The 23,952-nt window shown below is 50.2% G+C and overlaps 1 protein-coding gene across 4 annotated transcripts in view; it reads right to left on the minus strand.

Moving 5' to 3' along the window:
- Positions 1–3,135: 3,135 nt before the first annotated feature.
- SLC2A5 (solute carrier family 2 member 5) overlaps positions 3,136–23,952 on the minus strand; it is a 47,441-nt gene continuing 26,624 nt past the window's right edge. The window contains exons 2-13 of one of the 4 annotated variants that reach the window (XM_032605628.1): positions 19,844–19,942; positions 18,901–19,061; positions 14,012–14,136; positions 8,975–9,127; positions 6,046–6,171; positions 5,747–5,934; positions 5,512–5,622; positions 4,942–5,043; positions 4,578–4,653; positions 3,999–4,126; positions 3,677–3,906; positions 3,136–3,547 (exon numbers count right to left, since the gene is read on the minus strand). In XM_032605628.1, the coding sequence (XP_032461519.1) occupies positions 3,703–3,906; positions 3,999–4,126; positions 4,578–4,653; positions 4,942–5,043; positions 5,512–5,622; positions 5,747–5,934; positions 6,046–6,171; positions 8,975–9,127; positions 14,012–14,136; positions 18,901–19,061; positions 19,844–19,942 (1,473 nt within the window). In that variant the 3' untranslated portion in view covers positions 3,136–3,547; positions 3,677–3,702. Of the gene's footprint in view, positions 3,907–3,998; positions 4,127–4,577; positions 4,654–4,941; positions 5,044–5,511; positions 5,623–5,746; positions 5,935–6,045; positions 6,172–8,974; positions 9,128–14,011; positions 14,137–18,900; positions 19,062–19,843; positions 19,943–23,952 lie in introns of all 4 variants that reach the window. The other 3 variants (XM_032605620.1, XM_032605638.1, XM_032605647.1) reach the window with 3 other exon arrangements.

Raw genomic sequence — 23,952 nt, forward strand, 5'->3', positions numbered from 1 at the left:
GAATTCCCTATTTTAGGTTTTTACTTACAAAATAAAAAGTAGGCAGCCCAACGCTAGTTCACCCAGCTTTGGTCTGTGAAATCCAGCAGTGTGGAAACCACTGGTGAAAGCTACCTGCCTCATGGGGTTATGAACGTGTTGCCTTGCGGCTGGCAACTCCTCCAGTTATGCTCTCCCTGCATCAGCTCAGCCTCACGCTGCTCTACTCTCGCTCTTAAAATCCTCCCGGCCAAGACTCACCGATTCAAAACGACACCCAGTGAGCCCTGCTGCGTGCTCTTGGCACTGTTGGATACACAGCAGCGAACAAACAGGGTCTGTAGCCCCTCCCCACCATCTCTCTCACTTGCTAACTGCCCTGACCTTGACTGACCTTAATCAGCATCCACGGACCTCCCATCTCCCGACATTTTCTAATGGAGTGGCTCTTTAAATTGCAAATCAGATCAGAATTGTCTGACTCAAGTCAGCCAGTGACTTCCCCTCACGTTCAGAATAAAATCCCCAATCCTCCCGGTGGCCTGCTGAGTCTCTGCCAGCTACCTCCTTCCTTACCCTTTCTGCTGCAGCCGTTCCACCGACCTCTCGTCACTCCCGAGCTGCGGCCAGCCCTCTCTCACTTCAGGACGTTTGCACCAGGCCGGTGCCTGCGCAGATTCTCTTGTGGCTGCCCCCTCCCTCCCTCAGGGAGGCCTTCCTCCCCCTCCCTGGAGAACAGCCGTTCTCCACCTGTCACCCTCACGCTACCCAATCTTTCTTGATCGCACCTCTCACTCAGTGACATGGTTTTCTTCACTGTTGCAGCCCCAGTGCCTGGAACACAGTAGATGCTTGATAAGTATGTATGTTTCCCCCAAATCTACATCCTTGCTCTTCCGGCTTCAGAGCCATACGGTCAACTTCCTTCTAGATGTCTGCCGTGTGTTCCGTGAGCTCCCCCATCTCAACAGGTCCAAAACTGTTAGTCTTCTCCCAAAACCTGCCGCTCAGCTCCCCAAACCATTCTCCGTTGGCCCGTTAGAAACCTGGCACGTATGCCAGATGCCTCACCTACAGTGGCTGAGGGCCCCTAAATCCCACCAAGTCTCTCTGAATTCTCCCTCACTTCTCGGCCTCACCACTGCTGGCTTTGCAGGGCCCTTATTATTTCTCACCAATCGGTCTCCCTCCCCAAGTCCTGCCTGGTCTTGTTACTGCAGCCACACTCTCTGAAACTCAACTGTCACGTACCACCAGGTTTATTTTTTTTTTTCGCTGCGTTTGGTCTTCGTTGCTGCGCTCGGGATTCCTCTAGTTGTGGCGAGCGAGCAGGAGCTACTCTTTGTTGCGGTGCGCAGGTTTCTCACTGCGGTGGCTTCTCTTGTTGCAGAGCACGGGCTCTAGGCGGGTGGGCTTCAGTAGTTGTGGCACGTGGGCTCAGTAGTTGTGGTGCACGGGCTTAGTTGCTCCACCATGTGGGATCTTCCCGGACCTGGGATCGAACCTGTGTCACCTGCATTGGCAGGCGGATTCTTAACCACTGCGCCACCAGGGAAGTCCCGCCACCTTTATCTTGAGGACAAGGTTCAGGCTCAGTGTGGCTCACAGAGACCTACAGAATCTAGTTCGGGCTTTCTGGCTTCACGTTCACACAAAGCTACCTGGCGTTCCCCTCAAACCCTCTCATCTCTCTGTGCTGTTCCTCGCCTGGAGTGACCGTTCTTCTCTTTCCTATTGCATTTTCTCCTGGAGAAATCCTTTTTGTCTTTCCTAATTCCCCATCTTCCTTCTGTGCAACCATAGCACCAGGCCCATCTTTTTCTCCTCCTGTTGTATTTTACCAACCCATGTAAATCCACATATCTATAAATATTTCTATGTGTAGCCACCTGTGTCTATATTCAGCTGAACAATATCTCCAACTCTAGTCTATTACCACATGGATCATTCTAGACTCTCTCTCTTGGCTTATCTGTAATTTCCCACTGCAAGAGTGAGATGGTTCCCAGCCTCTGCCATCCACTTACTTGTTTAATCCCAGTATTCATGTAGAGTGGGGTCTCTCACTGTATTTTACCTGTGTGCTTATTTGTCTACAAGATCAACATCCCAAGCGCTTAAAAATAACCAAGTGCTTAATACACACCAGGCACTGATCTAAAAGCTACAGCATAGAATTTAATTCTCATAACCAACCATGTGAGGCATTTACTATTAGCTCAACCAAAAAGGAAACTGAGGTACAGAAAAACCAAATAAGTTGCCCAAGTCGCTCAATTACTAAGTGGCAGAACCATGGTTGACCCCGGAGAATAGACCCACAGAATCCTGTGCTCCAGAGCCTCCCCTGGGTTAGAGGTGCTGTCGGTAACATGAGTGGAATTGATAATGCCACAGTCCCTCAATTCTGACATCCTGGCCTTACTGTTTCTCAGCACGGCGAGCTACCATCTATGGTTGTTTTCTGTGCCCCCTCACACTGTAGGTCCCTGTGGCAGAAGGTAAGGATGGTCCAACCACAGGGTTGTCTAGGCCTTCACTATATTCGTAAGTCATGGAATTCACCACCTGGGGAATCCCCATTCCACCCCCAAGAAAGCTGCTCCCAACCCCACCTCTGTCCCACCCGGCCCCTGGCCTCTGCCTCCCTGACTCCCAGGAGAAGATTTCACACCCTGTCAGAAGCCTTTCGGCAGGTGGTCCCTCCACTTCCCTTCCTACACCTCAGTTTTCTCCACCTTTTTGTACACACCCTCTTCACATACACACACACACCCCTCTACGAAAGCCTCTAGCTCTGCTGTGTGTGTGTAGGGGGCACTGCCTCTTTCTCCCGACACCCTTTCCTGTCCACCTTCGGGGCCCCTCGGTGTTCGCTACACACCTGAACACATGCAGAGGCTTCCCCAACCTTAAATCTTAAAAATCTCAACTTTGCGACCACCTCATCTCTCACTCCTCCCCTTCTTTCAGCAAAGATCGTCTGAGCGGCCTCCTCCATGCCTGGTTCTTTTAGGCAGTGGGGATCCCGGGATAGACAAAACTGGCCAAACCCCTGCCCTTAAGGGGCTGACACTCCAGTGCAGCCAAGCTGTCTGAAGGAGCAGGGAATGCCCCCCGCCTTCCACCGGCTCACAGAAAAGCAGCACGTCTTGGTGAAAAGTGATCATATTTGTTTTATTGAGTATATATAGAGGCAATCCTATTGTCCTCTAATAATATAATCTGGGAACAATAATCTCTGACTTGGTTAGAGTCTCCACAGGGACCTGCCTCCCAGATTCCTAGACTTCATCACTCACGACATCATACTTTTCAAAACTAGTGTTTCTGGAGATGGATCTGACAAGAGGATGGATTCCACCCTGAACACGGGCCCGTGGCCCCCGGAAGACTACGGGATTGGAGAAGAACTAGTTTCTTTGGCCGCGTTTGATTCCTTCCATCTCAACACCACGGTAATGGCTTTCATTATAAGAGCCGGTGTTGCCAGGAGCCACACAATGGCTGACCCAGCATGGCTGAGGGACAGCTGCCCGGCGTGCCTTGGGGTTGGTGATGGGTCAACCTGGAAAGAGACAGCCTGGCTTTAAGAACTGCACAGAAGCCCTTACGACAGTCTCATCAGGGCCTGCCTTCCACACCGGACTTGTCCTAGTTCTGGATTCATAGCCCAGGAGGGAAGCTCCACGCAGACCTGATTCACAGGCTCCTCCTCTCGAGTTACTGCCCCGTAGTAGAGGGTGGAAAGTCCTTTAGCTCCTCCTTTTCTGGGTGCACCTCTGACACTTCGTTCATCTTGGTGAAGATCTCATTGATTTCTATGAAGGTCTTGGACTTGGTCTCGGGGACAACCAGGAAGGTGTAGATGGTGGTGAGAACACATATCATGGCAAAAATGATAAAGCTGTAAGCTCCGAGGCCCACCTGTGGGAGGGGAGAGGGTTCACGTTCTTGAAAAGGTTCTCGATTTACTGCTTGAGTATTTTGGGCCTCTGGGGCCCCTGGGTGGCACTTACTTGAATGAATGGGAAGATCAAGCCCACAGTGAAGTTGGAGAGCCAGTGGACACTGCCCCCCACCATGTAGGCGGCCGGCCGGGAGGACTGCAGGAAGATCTCGGTGATGAGCAGTGCGGGGATAGGACCTGGGGAAGAAGAGGAAGAGCTGTCTTCCCTGCCGGCCGAGCAAGCCCACAGAGGGTCCTGGAGGCCCTGCCCATGCAAGGTTCCAGAGGCATCCGGCCCAAGGTGGAGCAGTGTGCCTCCAGGACTCCTGGTCTCGTGGAGAAGCAGTGTGAGAAGGCACCTAGCAAGAGTCGGGCACAACAGGCGACATCCTGTGGTGTCCCTAAAGGGGGCCCATGACCACCTGTAAGACTCTCTGTGCCGACCACACGGGCACCGTGCTCCAGCCTACACAGGCTGCTTTACTGTCCTCGCTCAAAGCCCTCTGCCACAAGAACACAGGCAGAGAAGCCATTTGGGCCGAATTCGCCCCTCCCTGGAGCCTCTCTAAGGAGCTCAGGCCAGCAGTTTCTAGGGCTGGTGGTACAGGAGGGGGCAGTGAAACCACAGAACCAGCTCTGGGATACATACTGGGCCCAAGGGCATGTCCTATGACATAGGAGATGATGCAGGCGATGCTGACGTAGGGCATCCAGGATACTGTGTCCTGTGGGGAGAAAACAGAGTTGAATCACACCTGGCAAAGCGGAGACAACCTGGGACGGGAGCGTCAGGACTCTCGGTTCCCGGAGGGCCAGTAGCTCTGCCTGGGTTGGGAAGGCGGGCGCCAGGCACCTCCTTCTACAAGCAGCGCCACCTGGATGCCCCTGGAATACCCGCTGGAAGTGGGAAGTGCGCTGCTGGGGCGAGGATCGGGGCTGCGCGGGATCCCCAAGCAGCGGACTCGCGCATGCGCACGAGGGCGCAAGGCCCCCCCAGGCGCCCCCTTCCTCACCTGCAGAGCCAGGGCGGCAGTCAGCACGCAGCAGGCGGTGAAGCAGATGGAGAAGCCTAGGAGGAGCAGGACTCTCCTCCCCAGGAGCTCCACCACGAAAACCTGGAGGGAAAGGGCGAGGAAACGTGGGAGGCTCAGCAGGCCCACCTCCCCTGTGCGCCCGCCCGCCCGTGTGTGTGTGTGTGTGTGTGTGTGTGTGTGTGTGTGTGTGTGTCCTTGAATGGCCAGCGGGCCTCCGCACTGCGCAGTCCAGGGGCCCCATTTGTCACGCGATGGCCCTGGCACAGGTAGTGGTCCCCAGTGTGAGACGTTGGAGAAGAGCCACCTCTCACGGCGGTAGCTTCCGGAGTGGACGGTGGGGACGGGTCTCCATCTTTGGGGCCACAGGCTACCGCCCTCCCCCCCCAAGAGACAGGCTGGCATCTGAGGACAGCCCAGAGGCTAGAGAGGAGGGACCGAGGGGCATGTCGCCACTGAGCTCCGGGCTCCTTCCTGGGCCAAGACTCCCCACTCTCAAGGTGCCCTCCATCCTTGGTGGCAGACAGGGACTCGGCTCCCAGGGGCACTCACGGCGCAGATGGTCATCAGCATGTTGACCGCGCCTGTGCCCGCCGTCACATACTGGACATCCTGTGCCCTCACCCCAGCGCTCAGGTAGATCTGGTCTGCGTAGTAGTAGATCTGGAAGGCCACCCCCGAGGCTGGTGAGGCCGGCCGGGCAGCCTGGACCCCTCAGCGGATCCCTCCCCGCCCCCGCCCCCGCCCCCGTGCCTGCCCGCTGCCCCGGCCCCGGCTGCCCTGGTACCGCGTTCACTCCCGACAGCTGCTGGCCGCCCATGAGGACGACGATGGAGATGACCTGCCACCGCAGGGACCTCATTCTCAGCAGCTTCAGCACGGAGATGAAGCCGGCGGCCTTCTCGGCCCTGTCTTCCTCCCAGATCTCCTGTGTCTCGGCGTCCACGTCGTCCCAGCCGCGCAGTTCCCTCAGCGCTGGGTGAGGGAGCAGAGAGGGCGCTGGGGGCTGAAGCACGCAACCCCCCGCCCCCCAGCAAAGATGCCGCAACCTGCGTCGTTTCTTCCGGTCTCCTGGGAAAGCCTTACCGTTTTTGGCAGCCGCTTCATCTTTCTTCTGAATGAGCAGGTACCTGGGGCTCTCGGGGAAGAAGGGCAACAGAAGGAGCTGCACTGCCGCGGGGATCCCGGTCACGCCGAGGAGGATGGGCCAGCCTGCAAGGAAACCAGTCCCACGTGAGAGCTGGCGCCCCAGCCTCCTCTCCTGTTTCTCTCCGCCTCCAGCCCCACGGAGCCGCTCTGGCCCATTATCCTGATTGGTTTTCTTTGGAGCTGGAGCTTCTTTCTTCTCTTCTGTCCCCAGCACCTAGGATGGTGCCTAACCAAGAGCGGACACTCTAAATACTTAGAGAATGGATGCTGATGACTAGCCACTACCCACCTATCAGATGAACAAAGTGAAAACTTCTGACAACACCCAGCACTGACGAGAATACTTAGAGAATGGATGCTGATGACTAGCCACTACCCACCTATCAGATGAACAAAGTGAAAACTTCTGACAACACCAAGCACTGACGAGAATGTGGGCAGATGGGAAGTGTCCACACCGCTGTGTGGAGACGTGGCATCTTTAGGGGACAGTCTGGCAGGAGCTAGTGATGCTGGACACCCACGTGCTCTAACCCAGCAGTCCCGCTCAGGAACGCATGCCTGGGCCACCAGGACACCGGAAGGACAAGGGCAGAGCAGCACTGATTACAGAAACAAAGCCCAGAAACAAGGCGAATGTCCACACAGTAGAATGGATGCATACATCATGGTTCATTCATAAGATGGAATTTTATACTGTGGCGAAAATGAAGCGAGTCAGGACAGGAGCCAATCCTACCGATGCGATGTTGGGTGCAATGTGGTTCCACACAACGTGGTTCCATTGTATTAAGTCCGGAAACAGGGAAAATTAACTCTATCTTCTAGAAAAGTAGTGAAACTCTTCTAGGGAAGAGTAAGGATGCGATGATCATAAATGTTGGCACAGTGGCTCCCTTTGGGGGCGGGAAGGCTGTGATTGAGGGGTGCACAGGGGGCCGGCGTGGTTCTAGTTCTGGATCCTTATATATGTTACATCACTCAATAAAAACAGTTAAATAAGTGAATGAGTGGTTCAGGCTCCATCTAGGAGCTGTGAATGCCCGACTCACCCCCTTTTCTCCTATGAGGAGGTGATAACTGCAGACATCTGCGTGCCGGGCACTGGAGTCTAATGGCTTTTCACATGTAGCCCACTTCCCCATCATAGCAATGTCAGGAGGCAGGCACCAGGATCAAGCCCATGTTACACCTGCAAACACTGAGGCATGGAGGGCATGTAGCCCCCTTGCCCGAGATCAGTTATTTAGGAGCAAAGCTGAGATTCGAACTCAGGCACATTGAACCCTGAATCCCTATCCTCCCAACCTTCTCCCACCTCTTGGCTCCGAATCCAGGGCCTAGCTGATCCAGGTCCCGCTTCTATCACCCTTGCACAGACTACAGCGAGTATAGACGTGCCAGCCATTCGGGCCGTTGCCATCTGCCCTCTGGCCCCGACCCCGCCCCCTACACTGAAACTCTTCTCATGAGATCTCAGTGACCCCTAACTGCCAAACCCAGACACCCTGTTCCAATCTTGACCCCCGTGACTTCTATGCAGCCTTTGTGCTGTGACTGCCCACTTGCTTCCAAGAACTCTGACACTATTCTCTCCGGCCTTCCTTCCTTCTTCACTGAGCACCTAGTATGTGCCATGAATTGCGCCGGAGATTCAAAGATGAGGAAGGCCAAGCCCTGCCCTCCACACTCTTGTCTAGAGGAGGGTACCGAGGGCTGAATAGTCACCATAAAGGATGGAGGGACAAAGTGAGAGTCCACCACCACACCTGCAGCTCCCTGCATGCACAAAGAACTTTATGCTTCCATCCCCTCTGCCCACATCTGGAATGCTGGTCCTACTCGCCGCCCCCCAAGCCCAGGCCCTCTCTGAGACCCCCTCCCTGGGTGGAACCACGCCTCCCTCCCACACACCACAGAGCAATTCGCAGGTGCCAGGGATCCGTGGCTGTTTCTGGGTGCAGCTGGTTGGTAACGTGCCATCAGCGGGAGACAGGAACCTAGCTCCTCCACTCCTGGGCCCAGCTCTTTACAAGGGCGATTGAAAGGTGGGAGAGCTGGTAGCTAAACTCAGACTCAGGCCTGCACTGCCTGCATTTGTGTCCTAAGGAGACATTGGACATGTGATCCAACTTCTCTATGCCTCAGGTTCTGCACCTGTAAAATGGGTATAGTAATAGTACATGCTTCATAGGTTGTTTGGAGGATTAAATGGATTATATAAAAGACTTCGTGTCTGGCCCATACGTTTTGACTGGTGCTTTGTTAGTGGTGATTTCCCTTTCAGAGGTTCGAGACCCAAGATGAAAAAAAGGGAGGTCATGCAAGAACAACGACAGTTATGAGTTGCTGTGCACCTACTATGTGCCAGGCCCCAGGCTCTTGGGGTGGGGGGGGTGTGCGGTTCCGAAGTCTGGGTCTGGTGTGGATACCAGCCCTGAGACTCACCACCTCACCCACGGAGGCTGGGTCTTGTGACCCTCTTTCCTGGTCTGCGATGGGATGATCACGGGCCCCTGGGCAGCTGCATTGCTGGGAGGCTCCAGTGCAATGGTGCCGGAGGCCTTAAGCACAGAGCCTGGCACCCTGGTGGCTGTCATTACCACGCCCCGGGTCCCTGTGTGACAGCCACCAAGCAACCAAGAGAAAGATAGCAGCACCTCCTGCGCCCTCACAACTCCCTCATCCGTGTCCCAAGAGGGACTAGAGAACGTCAGTCTGTCTGTCCCCACCAACTTGTTCAGGCCTGCTCTGGGAACCTCCGGCTCAGCACCGTGGGGTCAGGGCTGTGCAGGGGCCCCGTCATTTAGAGAGAAAAGACCAGCTCATAGGAATGGGCTGGGGGTCTGAGGTGTCCTGAGCTCACCTTCTTCGTTTGCGAGGAGACTCCGAAGACCCAAGATCTGGGCCGCGAGGATGCCGACGGTGATGAAGAGCTGGGGCACCACCCCCAGGGCCCCCCGCAGGTTCTTAGGGGCCAGCTCCCCTAAGTACATAGGGACGACATTGGAAGACAGACCTGGGAGGGAGGGTGAAATAAAGACACCATCAGGAAACATTAATCTGGCAGGGATGAGCTCTGTCTTCAAATACATTTATTCTTCCTCAGCAATCGCATTAGTTGGGCTGAAACTGTCTCAAAACTGCAGGACTAAGCAAACCACCCCTCTTGCAATTCTTAGGCCTTTTAACTTTAAGAGAAAATAGTCTGACCAAAGAAGTTCATGGACAGTGCGTTTGCTTCCAGACTGGTGTCACCTGGAGACACAGGCCACCCGGACCTCAGGTCTTCCCTCCTGATTGGCTTGGTCTCGGAGAGGAAAAGCCCAGGTGTGGTTAGACTCTCTCTCTTGTCTTGCTCCTCGGGGCGGCGGCGGGGGGCGGGGGGGAACCTGTTACTAGAAGTCCAAGGACCCCTGCCCACCAGCTTTACCTTCTGAGACTGTATATTACATAATAAGCTGATGCATAGACATCGAAGCACAAGCTTTATTTGTCAGTAAGCATTGAAAACTTAAATATATATTGTAGACTAACTGCATTCTGGGATTTGTGTAATGACTGAACTACTTCTGACGCCTCAGTGTTTGAACTCGTTGGTTTTCCCGTCTTACTGATATCTGACCCCCTTATGAATAGGTGAAAATTTAATAGGCTCTAAAGTATTTTCATAGATATTATCCCATTTAGTTCTCCTCAAAGTCCAGTGAAAGGTTGGGGGTCTGGGAGGAAGGTCAGATGGGCTGTTACTGGTCCAAGTTTCACACGTGGAGCCAGAGGCAAGCTGGTGCTCAGAAAGACGTGGGGTCTGAGAGGAAGGCTGTGGCCAAGGGCAGACCAAGGGAGACGGTGTGGGGTGAGGGGAGGCTGGAGCTGCTGGTGATGGGAGGGTATTTTATAGCACTGAGGTAAGAGGAAACTGACGGCCAAGTTTTCAGCTCTGCAATTCTGCCCAAGGACATCTCTGCTTAGTATTTTATTATTATTATTTTTTTGGCTTTTTTTTTTTAAACATCTTTATTCGAGTCTGATTGCTTTACAATGGTGTGTTAGTTTCTGCTGTATAACAAAGTGAATCAGCTATACATATACATATATCCCTATATCTCCTCCTTCTTGCGTCTCCCTCCCACCCTCCCTATCCCACCCCACTAGGTGGTCGAAAAGCACTGAGCTGATCTCCCTGTGCTATGTGACTGCTTCCCACTAGCTATTTTACACTTGGTAGTGTATATATGTCCATGCCACTCTCTCACTTTGTCCCAGCTTACCCTTCCCCTTCCCCGTGTCCTCAAGTCCATTCTCTACGTCTGCATCTTTATTCCTGTTCTGCCCCTAGGTTCTTCAGAACCTTTGTTCTTTTAGATTCCATATATATGTGTTAGCATACGGTATTTGTTTTTCTCTTTCTGACTTACTTCACTCTGTATGACAGACTCTATCTAGGTCCATCCCCCTCACTACAAATAACTCCATTTCGTTTCTTTTTATGGCTGAGTAATATTCCATTGTGTATATGTGCCACATCTTCTTTATCTATTCATCTGTCGATGGACACTTAGGTTGCTTCCGTGTCCTGGCTATTGTAAATAGTGCTGCAATGAACATTGTGGTACCTGACTCTTATTGAATTATGGTTTTCTCAGGGTATATGCCCAGTAGTGGGATTCTGCTTAATATTTTAAAAGGGGCATCACAGTTCATTAATTAATACCAATTCTTTCTGATTTTCAGACAAAGACGGACAGTCTTTAGAGCAGCTCTTAAGTGTCTGGTGTGGTGGAGGGGCGGGGGTGGCCCTGCAGGCCCAGTGCCCAAAGGGCTATGGAGAAAGCGACGCCCTCGTGTTGCCCGGTCACCATTCAGGCCCCGGTGGCCGCTTCTCAAGGCCAAGTGCTTCTGAACTTAGTTAATAGCAACACTGGAGAGACCAACACCAGGGGGTTTGTGAAGAGATGGGATTCCCTTCATGTCGGTGGAAAACAGTCTCATTCTGTCTTAAAAAACAACTCCATGGGGCAACCCCCGGCCAGCCTGTTCTGACACCAAAGCCAGAGAAGCAGCTTTTAAAGTTTAAATTCCATTAGTGAAAGTCTGAAGCGTTCTTACCAAAGATGTTGAGTAACAGCAAACCAGCAAACTGAGCATCTGGGGGTCCAAGCTGCATTGACCCTGAACCCGCTTGGTCAGAGTGGCCGTTTACTTCGTTTTTAGGGTGTCTAAGTACCACGGGGCTTGATGACACCCTTTCCTGACTTTTCAAGAAATATGTGAAGGAATGAACAGCAAATAGATTAGGCTTCTGCTGGAGTTCTTCAAGTATGACCTGAAGACACAGGGGGTTCCTGACACCTTTCAGGTGTCACCTTTCAGGGGGTCTGTAAGATCAAAACTGTTTTCAGAACCGTCCTGAGATGTTACTTGTCCTTTTCAATCTCGTTCCCTGACCAGTTTTCCAGAGATCACATGCTCTCTGACGTCACACCAACAGAACACAGAAGCAGGTTTGAGAATCTGGCTGTCTTCTGTTAAGCCAGACATTCAAGAGATTTGCAAACATGTAAAGCAATACCACTAAATTTTTTTGTTTTAGAAAATAGAATTATTTTCACAAAGACATGTAATGGGCTTCTTATTGCTATCTTAAAATGAATTAATACATTTCTCGGTTGCAATTTCTAACATGGTAAATATTGATCAGTATAACATATACGAGCTCCTTAGAACCCGCAATAATTTTAAGAGTGTAAAGGGGTCCTGAGGCCAAAAAGTTTGAGAACTGTTGACCAGAAGTCATGCTTATTTAAAAGCAAAGGTTGGTTGGGAATTCTCTGGCGGTCCAGTGGTCCGTGCTTTCACTGCCGAGGGCCTGGGTTCAATCCCTGGCTGGGGAATTAAGATCCGGAAAGCTGTGTGGCATGGCCAAAAAAAAAAAAAAAGCAAAGGTTGGGATGTTAAACTGTGAGTTTTCTATTGGAGCCTAACATTTCTTTTTTGGAACCAACTCTGAATTGTTGGCTGTCAATAGAAACGTCACAGCACCTGCCCGCAGCTGACAACTTCCAGGAATCGTCCATTTTTCATAAAGCTGAGCCCGGCTGCAGGGAAAAAGTGCAGGAGCAGGGCCAGGCACCTCGGGACTCCTGGCCAGATGGTAGATGAATGTCCGGGTGCTCTCAGGGAAAGCTAGAATGAATGAAGTTTGCCAGGGGGCCCATCAGTCCCTCCTTGCGGTGACCTCTTCTGTCTTCGGGAATCTTGTTTTCCTCTTCATCTCCCCAGCCCTGCAATCCCTCGCCACTTCCCCAAATACCAGGCTTCTTGCTGTCTCCTCTATTGTCAGTAAACTCCAGGGAAGGGGTTTGCTGACATCCAGCCAAATTATCCCTTCTTCATCCCCATCCCTGTGTTTGGAAGGAGAACGAGTCACTTGAAAATGCCACAGCCTGGTGGGGGGCGAGTGAAGTGTCCAGGGTGCAGCATTTCCAGGGGCGCTTACCCTTGGGGGCCCACCCTGCAGTGCACGGCCCCGAGAGTGGGCACCTCGCTTGCCTCGACGGCCCTGGCCCTTCTGCCTATAGAGGAAGCCAACCTGAAGGAAGGCCACGGCATGGCTGAACCATGTCTCTTCAGTCTGAAGCCATCATGGGGGAATTTTCTATAACCAGGGAAACCCGGCCTGGGCAGAATGGCTTTGGAGAGGTTACTACCATTAACCCTTTTCTGGTAGAGGGATTCATGCATTTGATAATTTCTCAAGCTTTTTTGACCACAACTCACGGTGCAAAATACAGAAATACATTTTACATCCAACTTGGTTCTCACATATGTATAAAGATAAAGAACTGAAACAACGTTTCAAAAGACAATCCTTGGGCTTCCCTGGTGGCGCAGTGGTTGGGAGTCCGCCTGCCAATGCAGGCGGTGTGGGTTCATGCCCCGGTCCGGGAAGATCCCACATGCTGTGGAGCGGCTGGGCCGAGAGGCCCGCCTACCACACACAGAAAAAGACAATCCTTATCTTTACTACATGTGACACAGTCTACCCTAGTTAAAAGCAAAAAAAAAGAAAATACTGTTTGCTAAACAGACGTCACCACCCACCAACTGATCCTGAGACAGGCTGGGATCTGGGACCCTTTGCTGCAGTGCTCGCACCTGGACAATCTCCTTGAGCCACAAGCGGCAGAGAAACTATAAGGGACTGAAAATAACTGTGTGCATGTGTAGTTGGGGCAAATTCTGGACAACAAGATACAAAAAGACCAAAGAAAACCCAACTGTCACCTCTGAAGAGCCAGGAGAAAACACTGGGTGTCTTGAGCAAAAGCAGAGTACTGCGCATGCCCCCTGCACTCAACAGCACAAAGAGGTGGGCAAAACACCCAAGCCACCCCCCTGGCCTGATGCCTGGACACACCTCTTCCCTCACGCCATATAAGGAACGAGCTCGCCCCCCACCTCGGGGAGTGAGCAAGGGAAGCTGTTACTTGTTTTTGCTCCCTCCTGCGGCTGCAGGGGCCCCAACAAAGCCTTGTCTGTATTTCTTGTCTGGCCTCTAGCCAATTTCTGTTGATTGGGGAAGGCCAAGAACCCTGGTCAGTATCAGTCCCGACCTGCAGTTTAGAAAACATTGAGATAAAGGAGTGGTTGGAAGGACCAGTCCTGTCCTAAGATTCTGTATCTCAGTCTTTCAAAGAACAGCTTTCTTCACAGGAAACTCCACAGTGAAGATCTGCCCGCGGTCCACACACATCCCTATAACGCAGGGGCTTAAGCGTCTACACACAGCAGAGGTGTAGGAACAGCTTGACCCTATATGCTTCAGAGACCCCAGATTGGTTCAGACCCCAGGTGCCTGTTCTCCCTCCCTCTGACCATCCCGGATCACAGAATGGTTTACCTGCACATATTCCCACCAAAAGTCTGGCCACAATTATCATCTCAAATGACTTGGCAACTTCACTGCATCCCATTAAGATCGCAGGCACGATGGAAAAGATGTTGTTGAACAGCAAGGTTCCTTTTCTGCAGAGGACAAAATACCAGTTGGTTTGGTTTAAGGATCTGCCACTCCTTTAACAAATGTTTGCCGAGCATCTACTCAGTTACAGCAGTTGCTGTTGTGTTGTTCGATTTGCTGTTGACCTAAGATGGATACAGGTCCAGTGCATGGCCTGGTGTGGGAATATTCTCTGTGGGAGCAGATGTAAATGACCTCAGTGCAGCGGGCATCAGTAGTGGGGAACAGAGGGAAAGGCTCGCGTATTACAATACAGTAAAGGGTCCTGCAACCATAAACTAACATGATTTTAGTGTAATCTTGAAACCCAGACTGGATGAGGACATTAAAGAAAAGGTTTAGGCCAATCTCACCTATCAACGTAGATGTGAAAATCCTAAATGAAATATTAGCCAATTGAATTCAACAGCATATATAAGACTCTTTCAAGGTTAAAAACACCATATTAAAGATTGTACTGGGGAAAAATACAGGATCAACAATTGAAGTAACAAAACAAGTCGATAAAATTTGATATCTATCATGATTTAAAAGAAAACCTTAACAAACTATAAAAATGAGGGGACTTATGTAAGCTGATAAAGGGTATCTCCTGAAAACCTATAAAAAATCAAACTTAATAAAACTTACAAAACAGTCCAATTTAAGTCAAGACTGGAGTTGGACTTGGGCCCTGGAGAACCAGACAAAGGCAAAGGGAAAGCTTCTCTGGAGAAGCTCCTCCCATTGGGCTCCCCAGGAGTCCCCCAGCCAAGGACCCCCACCCCCTGAGATGAAGCATCACCATTACAGGACACACAAGACAATCCACCACCTGCAAGAGGCCGCGCATACAAACCGCACAGCGTCAGACAACAGGGTTAGATAGAAGCCATAAAATATGTTTTAAATGAGTAGTGTCATAAAATAAGGAATCAAAAGCGTACTATAGAAGGAACAAGAACATACATAAAACAGAACTACCCAAAACAATAGCAAAAAAGATAGATCTTAAAAGCAAATGAATAAAACTTAGAAATGAAAAATATAGTCATTGAAATAAAAACGTAGTAGGTGAATTGCAGCTGAGGGAAGAATTAATGAAGAGGAAGGCAGACCTGAGGAAGTTACATAGAAAGCAACAGAGAGAGAGAGAGAGAAGATGGGAAGTATGACATATTAAGATAGGGAGGATTATAATATCACTAGTCACAGGAGCCAGAAGGTGGAAGCAACCCAGATGTCCATCGACAGATGAGTGGATAAACTAAATGTAGTATATTCATACAACAGAGTATTATTCAGCCTTAAAAGGAAAGAAATTCTGACACGTGCTACAATATGAATGCACCTTGAGGGCATTAGGCTAAGTGAGATAACCCGGTCACAAAAGGACAAATCTTGTAGGATTCATTCATATAAGGTCCTTAGAGCAGTCAAACGCACAGAGACAGAAAGTTGATTGGTGACTTAGGGGAAGACAAGAAAGGGGAGTTATTGTTTAATGGGTACATGGTGTCCGTTTTTGTAAGATGAAAAGTTACAGAGATGTGGGTGGTGGTGATGGTTGCAGAACAGTGTGAGTGTACTTAATGCCAAAAACCTGTACACTGGACTTCCCTGGTGGCGCAGTGGTTAAGAAGCCACCTGCCAATGCAGGGGACACGGGTTCGAGCCCTGGTCCGGGAAGATCCCACATGCCGTGGAGCAGCTAAGCCCCTGCGTCACAACTTCTGAGCCTGCACTCTAGAGCCTGCGAGCCACAACTACTGAGCCCACATGCCACAACTACTGAAGCCCATGTGCCTAGAGCCTGCACTCTGCAGCAAGAGAAGCCATTGCAATGAGAAGCCCGCACACCACAGCCAAGAATAGCCCCCGCTCACCACAACTAGAGAAAAGCCTGCACGCAGCAACGAAGACCCAATACAGCCAAATGAATTAATTAAAATTAGAAAAAAACAACGTGTACACTTAAAAGTTGGTTAAAACGGCAAATTTTATGTTATGTATATTTACCACACTTTTTTTCTTTTTGCCGCACCGTGCCACTTGTGGGATCTTAGTTCCCTGACCAGGGATCAAACCCGGGCCCTGGCAGTGAAAGCGTGGAGTCCTAACCACTGGACTGCCAGGGAATTCCCACCACAATTTTTGAAAAATAGTTTTTTAAAGAAGTCTCTTTACAGACAACAACAACAACGACAAAGGCACGGAGGAACTTCCAGAAGAATATAGAAAATGGAGGAGAGAAAAGATCTGTAGAAATGATGGCTGAAAACTTTCCAGAACTGATGACAAAGACATGAAACCTCAAACAAGGAACTGCCATGAGTTCTGGGATAAATAAATCAGCCATAGCTTACTCATAAAAGGGAAGATTCAACAGTGTAAGGATGTTTAGTTTTCCTCCAATTAAATGATAAATCCAAATCGATTCCAAGCAGAATTCTTTTTCAGGGATTTCGATAAGCTGATTTTTTTTTTTTTTTTTTTTTTTGCGGTACGCAGGCCTCTCACTGTTGTGGCCTCTCCCGTTGCGGAGCGCAGGCTCCGGACGCGCAGGCTCAGCGGCCATGGCTCACGGGCCCAGCCGCTCCGCGGCATGTGGGATCTTCCAGGACCGAGGCACGAACCCGTGTCCCCTGCATCGGCAGGCGGACTCTCAACCACTGCGCCACCAGGGAAGCCCTCGATAAGCTGATTTTAAAATTAACACAGAAGACTAAAGGAACATGAATAACTAAGATAAATTTGAGAGTAAGTGATTTTTTACATGGAAAAAAATTAAAATAAAATTGGCCTTCCCTCTCCATTCACCTACTACATACAAAATAAAATTATCCCAGATCTATCTGGGAAAGACAAAATTGTAAAATCATTTTTTTAATTATAGAAGATTATCCTTATGACGCCTGGTAGGGAAGACTGTCTTAAGACATAAAAAGCAAAAATCATAGATGAGTTAAATGTGACCACTTGAACATTTAAAGATTTTGTATCAAAAAGATACTACATGTACAATTAAAAATAAAGCAACAGGGCTTCCCTGGTGGTGCAGTGGTTAAGAATCCGCCTGCCAATGCAGGGGACACGGGTTCGAGCCCTAGTCCGGGAAGATCCCACATGCCGCGGAGCAACTAAGCCCGTGCGCCACAACTACTGAGCCTGCACTCTAGAGCCTGCAGGCCACAACTACCGAGCCCGCGTGCCACAACTACTGAGCTCGTGTGCCTAGAGCCCATGCTCCACAACAAGAGAAGTCACAGCAATGAGAAGCCCGCGCACCGCAACAAGAGTAGCCCCCACTCGCCGCAACTAGAGAAAGCCCGCGTGCAGCAATGAAGACCCAAAAAACCAAAGAAATAAATAAAATAAATAAATAAGGCAACGGATTGAGAAGACGTGTGCCGGATACAACAGAGTACAGTGTGGACGTTACTGGCACGATGTGCTCAGAAGTGAAATTTCCTCCCAGCACCCTCTGTGCCTCCTTTTCCCATGTGTGAAAAGGGGATGGGGCTTTTGTAAGGATTAGTGCAATTAATATCCCCTAAAAGCACTTACGATAGAGGCCGGCAAGTAGGAACCCATCAATTAATTGTTAGCTGCTACTGATATTTAAAGAACACTGATAAATCTTTAAGAAAACCACAAACAACTGAGTAGCACTTATCACATTTTCAATTGGACTAGCAACTGTCAGCTGCGTCTTCAGACCAGACGGCTAGTCCTTCACTCAGAAGCATCCTGCAGGTCTGACTTGACTGATGCTCTGCCCACCGGCGGTCCACAGGGAGAACTGTGCGTTCAACACCAACCTCCCAGCAAGACTTCAGGACCTTCGATCCTGAATCACAGCTTGTATGTTTCTATTCTCAGATGCTTTTGGAAAAAGACTGGAGAAGGAACCAAGGTCTGGGGTCTGGCCTTGAGCTCACTAGATCTGTGGCTGAGAACGGGCACTTTACCTCAACCCGCCTCCGTGTGCCCATCCTCGAAGGGAGGGGCCTGGAGGGGAAGAACTCTGAAATACTGTTCATAACAAGGCTGCTTGCTCTCTCACGCCCATGGAATTTACCAGGCGGGGGGGAGGGCTTAAGGACCTTTCTTGGAATCAAATACAGAATCTCTGATGCTTCTAGAATTAGGGGCAAAGATTTAAGCTCTGCTCTTGCCACTGATGACACTCACAGTGAGGGTCGCCCTGGGACCACACGGTCTCACACCGAAGGGCTTGACATTAATCTCAGCCATTTCAGAGTTTTACAGGAATTTAATTTGGGCTACATTTTGCATGTAACTGGATTCCAAGGTAAAAGAACAGAGCAGTTAGCTTGTGTTCATTTAGGAAGCAGAGTTCAGGAGCATCAGTCTATGGTCTGCATTGGGCCTGATGTCTTGGCCATGCCATCTGGCATTTGACTCTTCTAAAGGCCAAAAGGAAGTTTTGGAAAGGACGATTTCAAGGCAAGAGAGGGTAAGAGCGGGAGTGAGTCCTGATCTCTGAAGCACTCTCTGCTCTTTCCATGCCCACCCCAGGCCCTGAGACCTATCACCCCCACCCAACTCCAGCCCTGAGACCTTCATTGCCTAAGTCCCCAAACACTTGGTCAATGTCTGGTCTTCTTAACCACATTAGGAAACAACCACCAGGGAAGCCCAGGAAACAAAGATCATCGCAGCAATCATAACCCGGTTTTATGATAATGATTTCTGCTTTAGGCCCAGGTTTTAAACTCTGATGGGGTCTATGAGTTTCAGGGAGTTGAACATTCACCTTGCCTTACCTGCCTAATTTATTCACCAAGGGGCCGACCATGAGGGAGCCGAGGAAGCCTCCAAAGGGAAACATGGACACAGAAACCGACCACAGCAAGGTCAAGGAAAATTCGCTTATGTGTTCACCGGTTCTGTCATAGTAGGTCTCGTTATAAAATGCTTTCATGAGCTGGAGAGCAAAGCAAAACAGAACACCAAAATAATTTGAGCTGGTTTCGCAGAAAGAACAGTGTAAGTTGTTGGGCCACCCGATGGGATGAGCTGGGCATGTTGGAACATCAACACGATTAAGTGGAGGAGAGGAATGAAGATTAACAGCAATTAGCAGGGGGCACCCACGCAGGGTGGGTGGCTGGGAGGCATCTGATGGGCAAGCTGCCGGGGATGTTTCTTTTTATTTCTTTAAAGAATTTGATTGGTTCTCTTTATTATTTATTTGGCTACGCCCCGCAGCGTGTGGGATCTTAGCTCCCCGACAAGGGAACGAACCCGCGCCCCCTGCAGTGGACGCTTGGAGTCTTAACCACTGGACCGCCAGGGAGGTCCCTGCCCAGGATGTTTCTAACCCCAGAAAGGAATGACTCCAGGCTTCCAATCACGGAATCAATGCTGGATGAGCCTGGCCCCTCCAGACTCTGCTGTGGATTACGAGGCTGTGGAAGATCAGAGTGCCCCCAAACCTACCCCCCACCCCTGGAGGCCAGCCCACCATGCGTCCAGCCAGGCCTGGCTCTCCACGAGAACCTGGTGTGTCCCCATGACCCTGTGCCTGCAAGTCCCTTGGGCTTGTGCTGTTTATTTCATGGGTTTCCCCCACCCTTCACCTGAGGTCCCACTGTGTGCCCTCAGTGTCTGTACAGTCCCACCCCCGTGGCCACCCGGGGAACCGGCTGCTCCAAACCCGCCCCCCTGTTCCCGGGGGGCTGCGTCTCGCCCACCGTAGCGACCTACCTTGGCGGGGGAGTTAATAGCAGCCACGTTGTACCCATACTGGAAGGATGACCCAAAGGCGGCTATCAGCGTCGCCAGAGCAAGCACTGGTGTCAGCCTCTGCAGGAGGAGAGATCACGGCTTTAGGTAAGGAAGCAACCCGGGGTCCCAGGGAGCTCCTGATTTACTCAGAGTCTTGCAGAAAGATGGATGTAATGGGATCTGAAGACCCGTGGTCTTTCAACCACTCCGTGTCTGGAAACCTACCCTCCACGCACCTTGGGTGGAGCAGGTTTCTTTAACCGTAGCACTTAAGCCTGGATAATCCTTTGTTGCGGGAGGCTGTCCTGTGTGCACTGTAGAGACACCCCTCACCCCATCTGGGACAACCTAAATGTCTCCAGACGTTGCTAAATGTCCCTGGGGGCAGGTGGGGAATCGCCCCCGGTTGAGAACCACTGGGTCTCAACAAAACCGAAGGGTCACCCCTCCAACACGCCGCCTCATGTCTGAGCCGCTCCTGTGACGTTCCTGCGGGGCACCGCCTCTGCTGACTGCAGCACATGCACTCAGGGACTGCCTCAAACACAGCCCCCCCCAAAATCAGAGAGAAAGTGGAAAATTTTTAATTTTTTAGGGCCACTGATTAACTTCCTTTAGCCTCTGGACTGTTGCTCTAAGAGGCAGAAGGCATGGTGAAAGAAATATTTAAATTTAAAGATTTCTGGGGACTCTTAAACACACACATTCTGTGACGATATCCCCTTTGACACCTGGGTAACTGAACACTCATTTAACTCAATAACACGTGGGAATTCATTAGTAAAAGAATGAAAATTGGGAGAAAAATAAAAGTGGAAAGAGCTTTGCTCTTAGAATCTATGGATCTCAGTTTGAATTTGCTCACTGCCACTTTCTGGATTAATTTCTGTGAACTTCAGTTTCCTCATCTTTAGCGTTAGGATAATAACACCTCTCGGAGTTATTGCAAGGATTCATTATGGAAGCGTCTAGCTGTGGAGGTGAATCCACTGACTGCGGTGGGCCTGGGCTCTCTGAACCCACCATTGACGCCCTTCATCCTGTACTACAACCGAGGTCCCCATCACATGAGACTCAGCCCCTCTGGTGGTGAGCTGAGGTCCTCATGTCTCCCCTGGGCAGCATCCCTCCGAATCTAAGGGGGAACCTCTTGAGAGAGGCAAGTAGGAGCAGGACAGGCAGAGAAACAGTGGGCACCTGGGCCTCGCCTCATGCCCGGGGGGGACCGCTGAGCTAGTGACCCCCTCCCCGACCCCACAGAGCAGGTGCAGGACCCACAGGAGTCCTGGTCAAGAGCAGAACCGCAAGTGAAACTTTGCCCGTCTCACCTCTTCCACCAAATAATTAACAAATGCTTAATTCACAGGAAGTTTCTGGTAAAGATGATAAGAGCCACAGACAAGGCAGCCTATCAAGGAGCAACGGGCTCTGGTTTCCAGTCTCTCCTCAGGCCCCACCACCCCCTCGGGCCAGGGGGGCAGCAGGTGACAGAAGTGGGGGGAGCAGGGGATGGTGCCCAGGAGGGGAGGCGGGTTCCCGGGCTGTTGCTACACCGTGTTTTCTAAAGGCAGGGGGTACGCAAGTAGGCATACGCACCCCACCCCCAAAACCCCACCCAGGAGGTAGCATAGGGCCAACCATGTTACACTTCACCTCCTGAAGTGCTCTAGGTATTCATTCATTCATTCACACGTTGAGCACCCACTGTGAGCCAGCCATGGTTCTAGGTTCTAGCTACTAGGGATATAGTGGAGAAGAAAACAAAGAGCCCTGCCCTATAGCTGTCCTATTGCTTGATTTGGCGGAAGGGAGGAAGGAAGGAGGGGAGGGAAGGAGGCGAGGAAGGAAAAAAAATGTTGACTAAAATTTCTCCTCTTCTAATTCCCTTCCCAGTAAATGACAAGCTGTAAATGCACCAGGCTTCATTCATACTGCAGGTGCAACTCCAACATTCCACTTTGATGGGTCCTAAGGTTTGAAGTCCTTGGCCAAGCTCAGTGCGGGAGCTGGCTGGTGTCCCGGGGCTCATGGCCCAGACCGGGGGGATCCTGCCAGGTACGTGGATAGCCAGCTCTCTGACTGCTTTTATGGGATTCTAGCAAAAATTATCAGAGACCTCACGCTGTAGAGTGTCTAAGCCTAGAGCACATAATTCAACTTCTATTCCTTGGCTTCCTCCTTGAATTCAAGCCGTAGGCACATTCTAAGGACCCGTAGGAATCAGGGTTCACCCTTTGTGGAAATAGCAAAGACATTCTGGGTAAGTTCTCAAGTTCTCACCGACCTTGCTGGTCCAAATGCCTTCATTCTTATGAAACAAAAGTATTTTTAAGGCAGGAAAAGAAAAATTTAACATAAAATTTTCTCTGCCATTTGAGCTACTATCCCCTCCCCTTTAGTGTGCATTAAGCATATGCGTTACACATTAACTAGATCCCCTTAGAGGACACAGGATTGCCTACTCACACAAAGAAAGAAAAACAACGACAACAAACAATACCCTCCTGGCACCAGCAAGCTAAATCCTTAGGAGATAACACTCCTTTCCCAATCCTGTAAGGGGTCACTACTCAAACTCACTACTCACCTCGTTAGACTATGTAAACTGTCATATGTTACTTTGATGTATAACACTTCGTCTCAAAAATTATATGACTGTGCTCTGACTTCTAACAGGAAGAACAGTCCTCAGAGCTTTCTTTTCTGTGTGTGTGTGGTACACGGGCCTCTCACTGTTGTGGCCTCTCCCGTTGCGGAGCACAGGCTTCGGACGCGCAGGCTCAGCGGCCATGGCTCACGGGCCCAGCCGCTCCGCGGCATGTGGGATCTTCCCGGACCGGGGCACGAACCCGTGTCCCCTGCATCGGCAGGCGGACTCTCAACCACTGTGCCACCAGGGAAGCCCCCTCAGAGCTTTCTGAAAGACTGGCTGCCAGGTTATAATCCTCAGGTTGGGTCGAATAAAAATTTCATTTCTTTCTTAGATTGACCGTTGATTAATTTTTTTTCATGGACGATGCAATAAACATTGCATTGCATATTTATTGACAGCTGTCTATGATCTGTGTACCATGCTATAGTCCAGTGAGCAAAACAGCTGCCCTCAGGAAGACTGTGGTCCAATGGGAAAGACAGACATTTTTTTTAAACTTCATAATAATTTAATAATGAAACTAGAACTGGAGTAAGTTTTATGAAGAAAATCCACAGAAGTGGTTAAAGAGGGGAGTCAGGAAAGTGACTGAGAGAGGATGGGGGCCCGGGTAGGGGAGTGGCTGAGGCAGGGGAGCAAGAGGTACCGCTTTGAGGACTATTTAGGAAGTAAAATCAAGGGATGCGGTACCCCTCGAGAAAAATGGAAATCGAAACGACAACGTGATACCACTTCTCACTCATTAGGATGGTTAAAACCAACAAGACAGGTAAATGTGTTTATGAGGATGCTGAGAAAATTGGAACCCTCTCACATTGCTTATGGGATTGGAAAATGGTGCAGCCACTTTGGAAAAGAGTCCGGCAGTTCCTCAAAAAGTTAAACACAGAGTAAACATATGACCCAGCAATTCCACTCCTAGGTATATACCCAAGAGAATGAAAACACATATTCATGCAAACTTGATCACAAATGTTCATAGCAGCATTTTCATCATAACCAAAAAGTGGAAACAACCCAAATGTCTATGAGCTGATGAACTGATAAGCAAAATGCGGGATATTCATGCAATGGAATATTATTTAGCCATGAAAAGGAATGAAGCAGTGATACTCGCTACAAAGTGGATGAACCTTGAACACAAGCTACGTGAAAGAAGCCAGTCACAGAAGACCACCTGGTTCCATCGATGTGAAATGTCCAGAATAGGCAGGTCCACAGAGACAGAGATAAATCAGTGATTGCCCAGGGCTGGGGGAGAAGAGAAGGAGATGGGGGGAAATGCGGAGTGACTGTCAGTGGGTAGGGGGTTTCTTTTAGGGGTGATGAAAATGTTCTAAAATTGATTGTGGTGATGGATACACAACTCTGTGAATATATATTGAATTATATACTTTAAAGGGGTGAATTGTATGGTCTGGGAGTTATATTCTCA

Source organism: Phocoena sinus, chromosome 1 (assembly GCF_008692025.1).
Source record: "Phocoena sinus isolate mPhoSin1 chromosome 1, mPhoSin1.pri, whole genome shotgun sequence".
Classification (NCBI taxonomy): Eukaryota; Metazoa; Chordata; class Mammalia; order Artiodactyla; family Phocoenidae; genus Phocoena; species Phocoena sinus.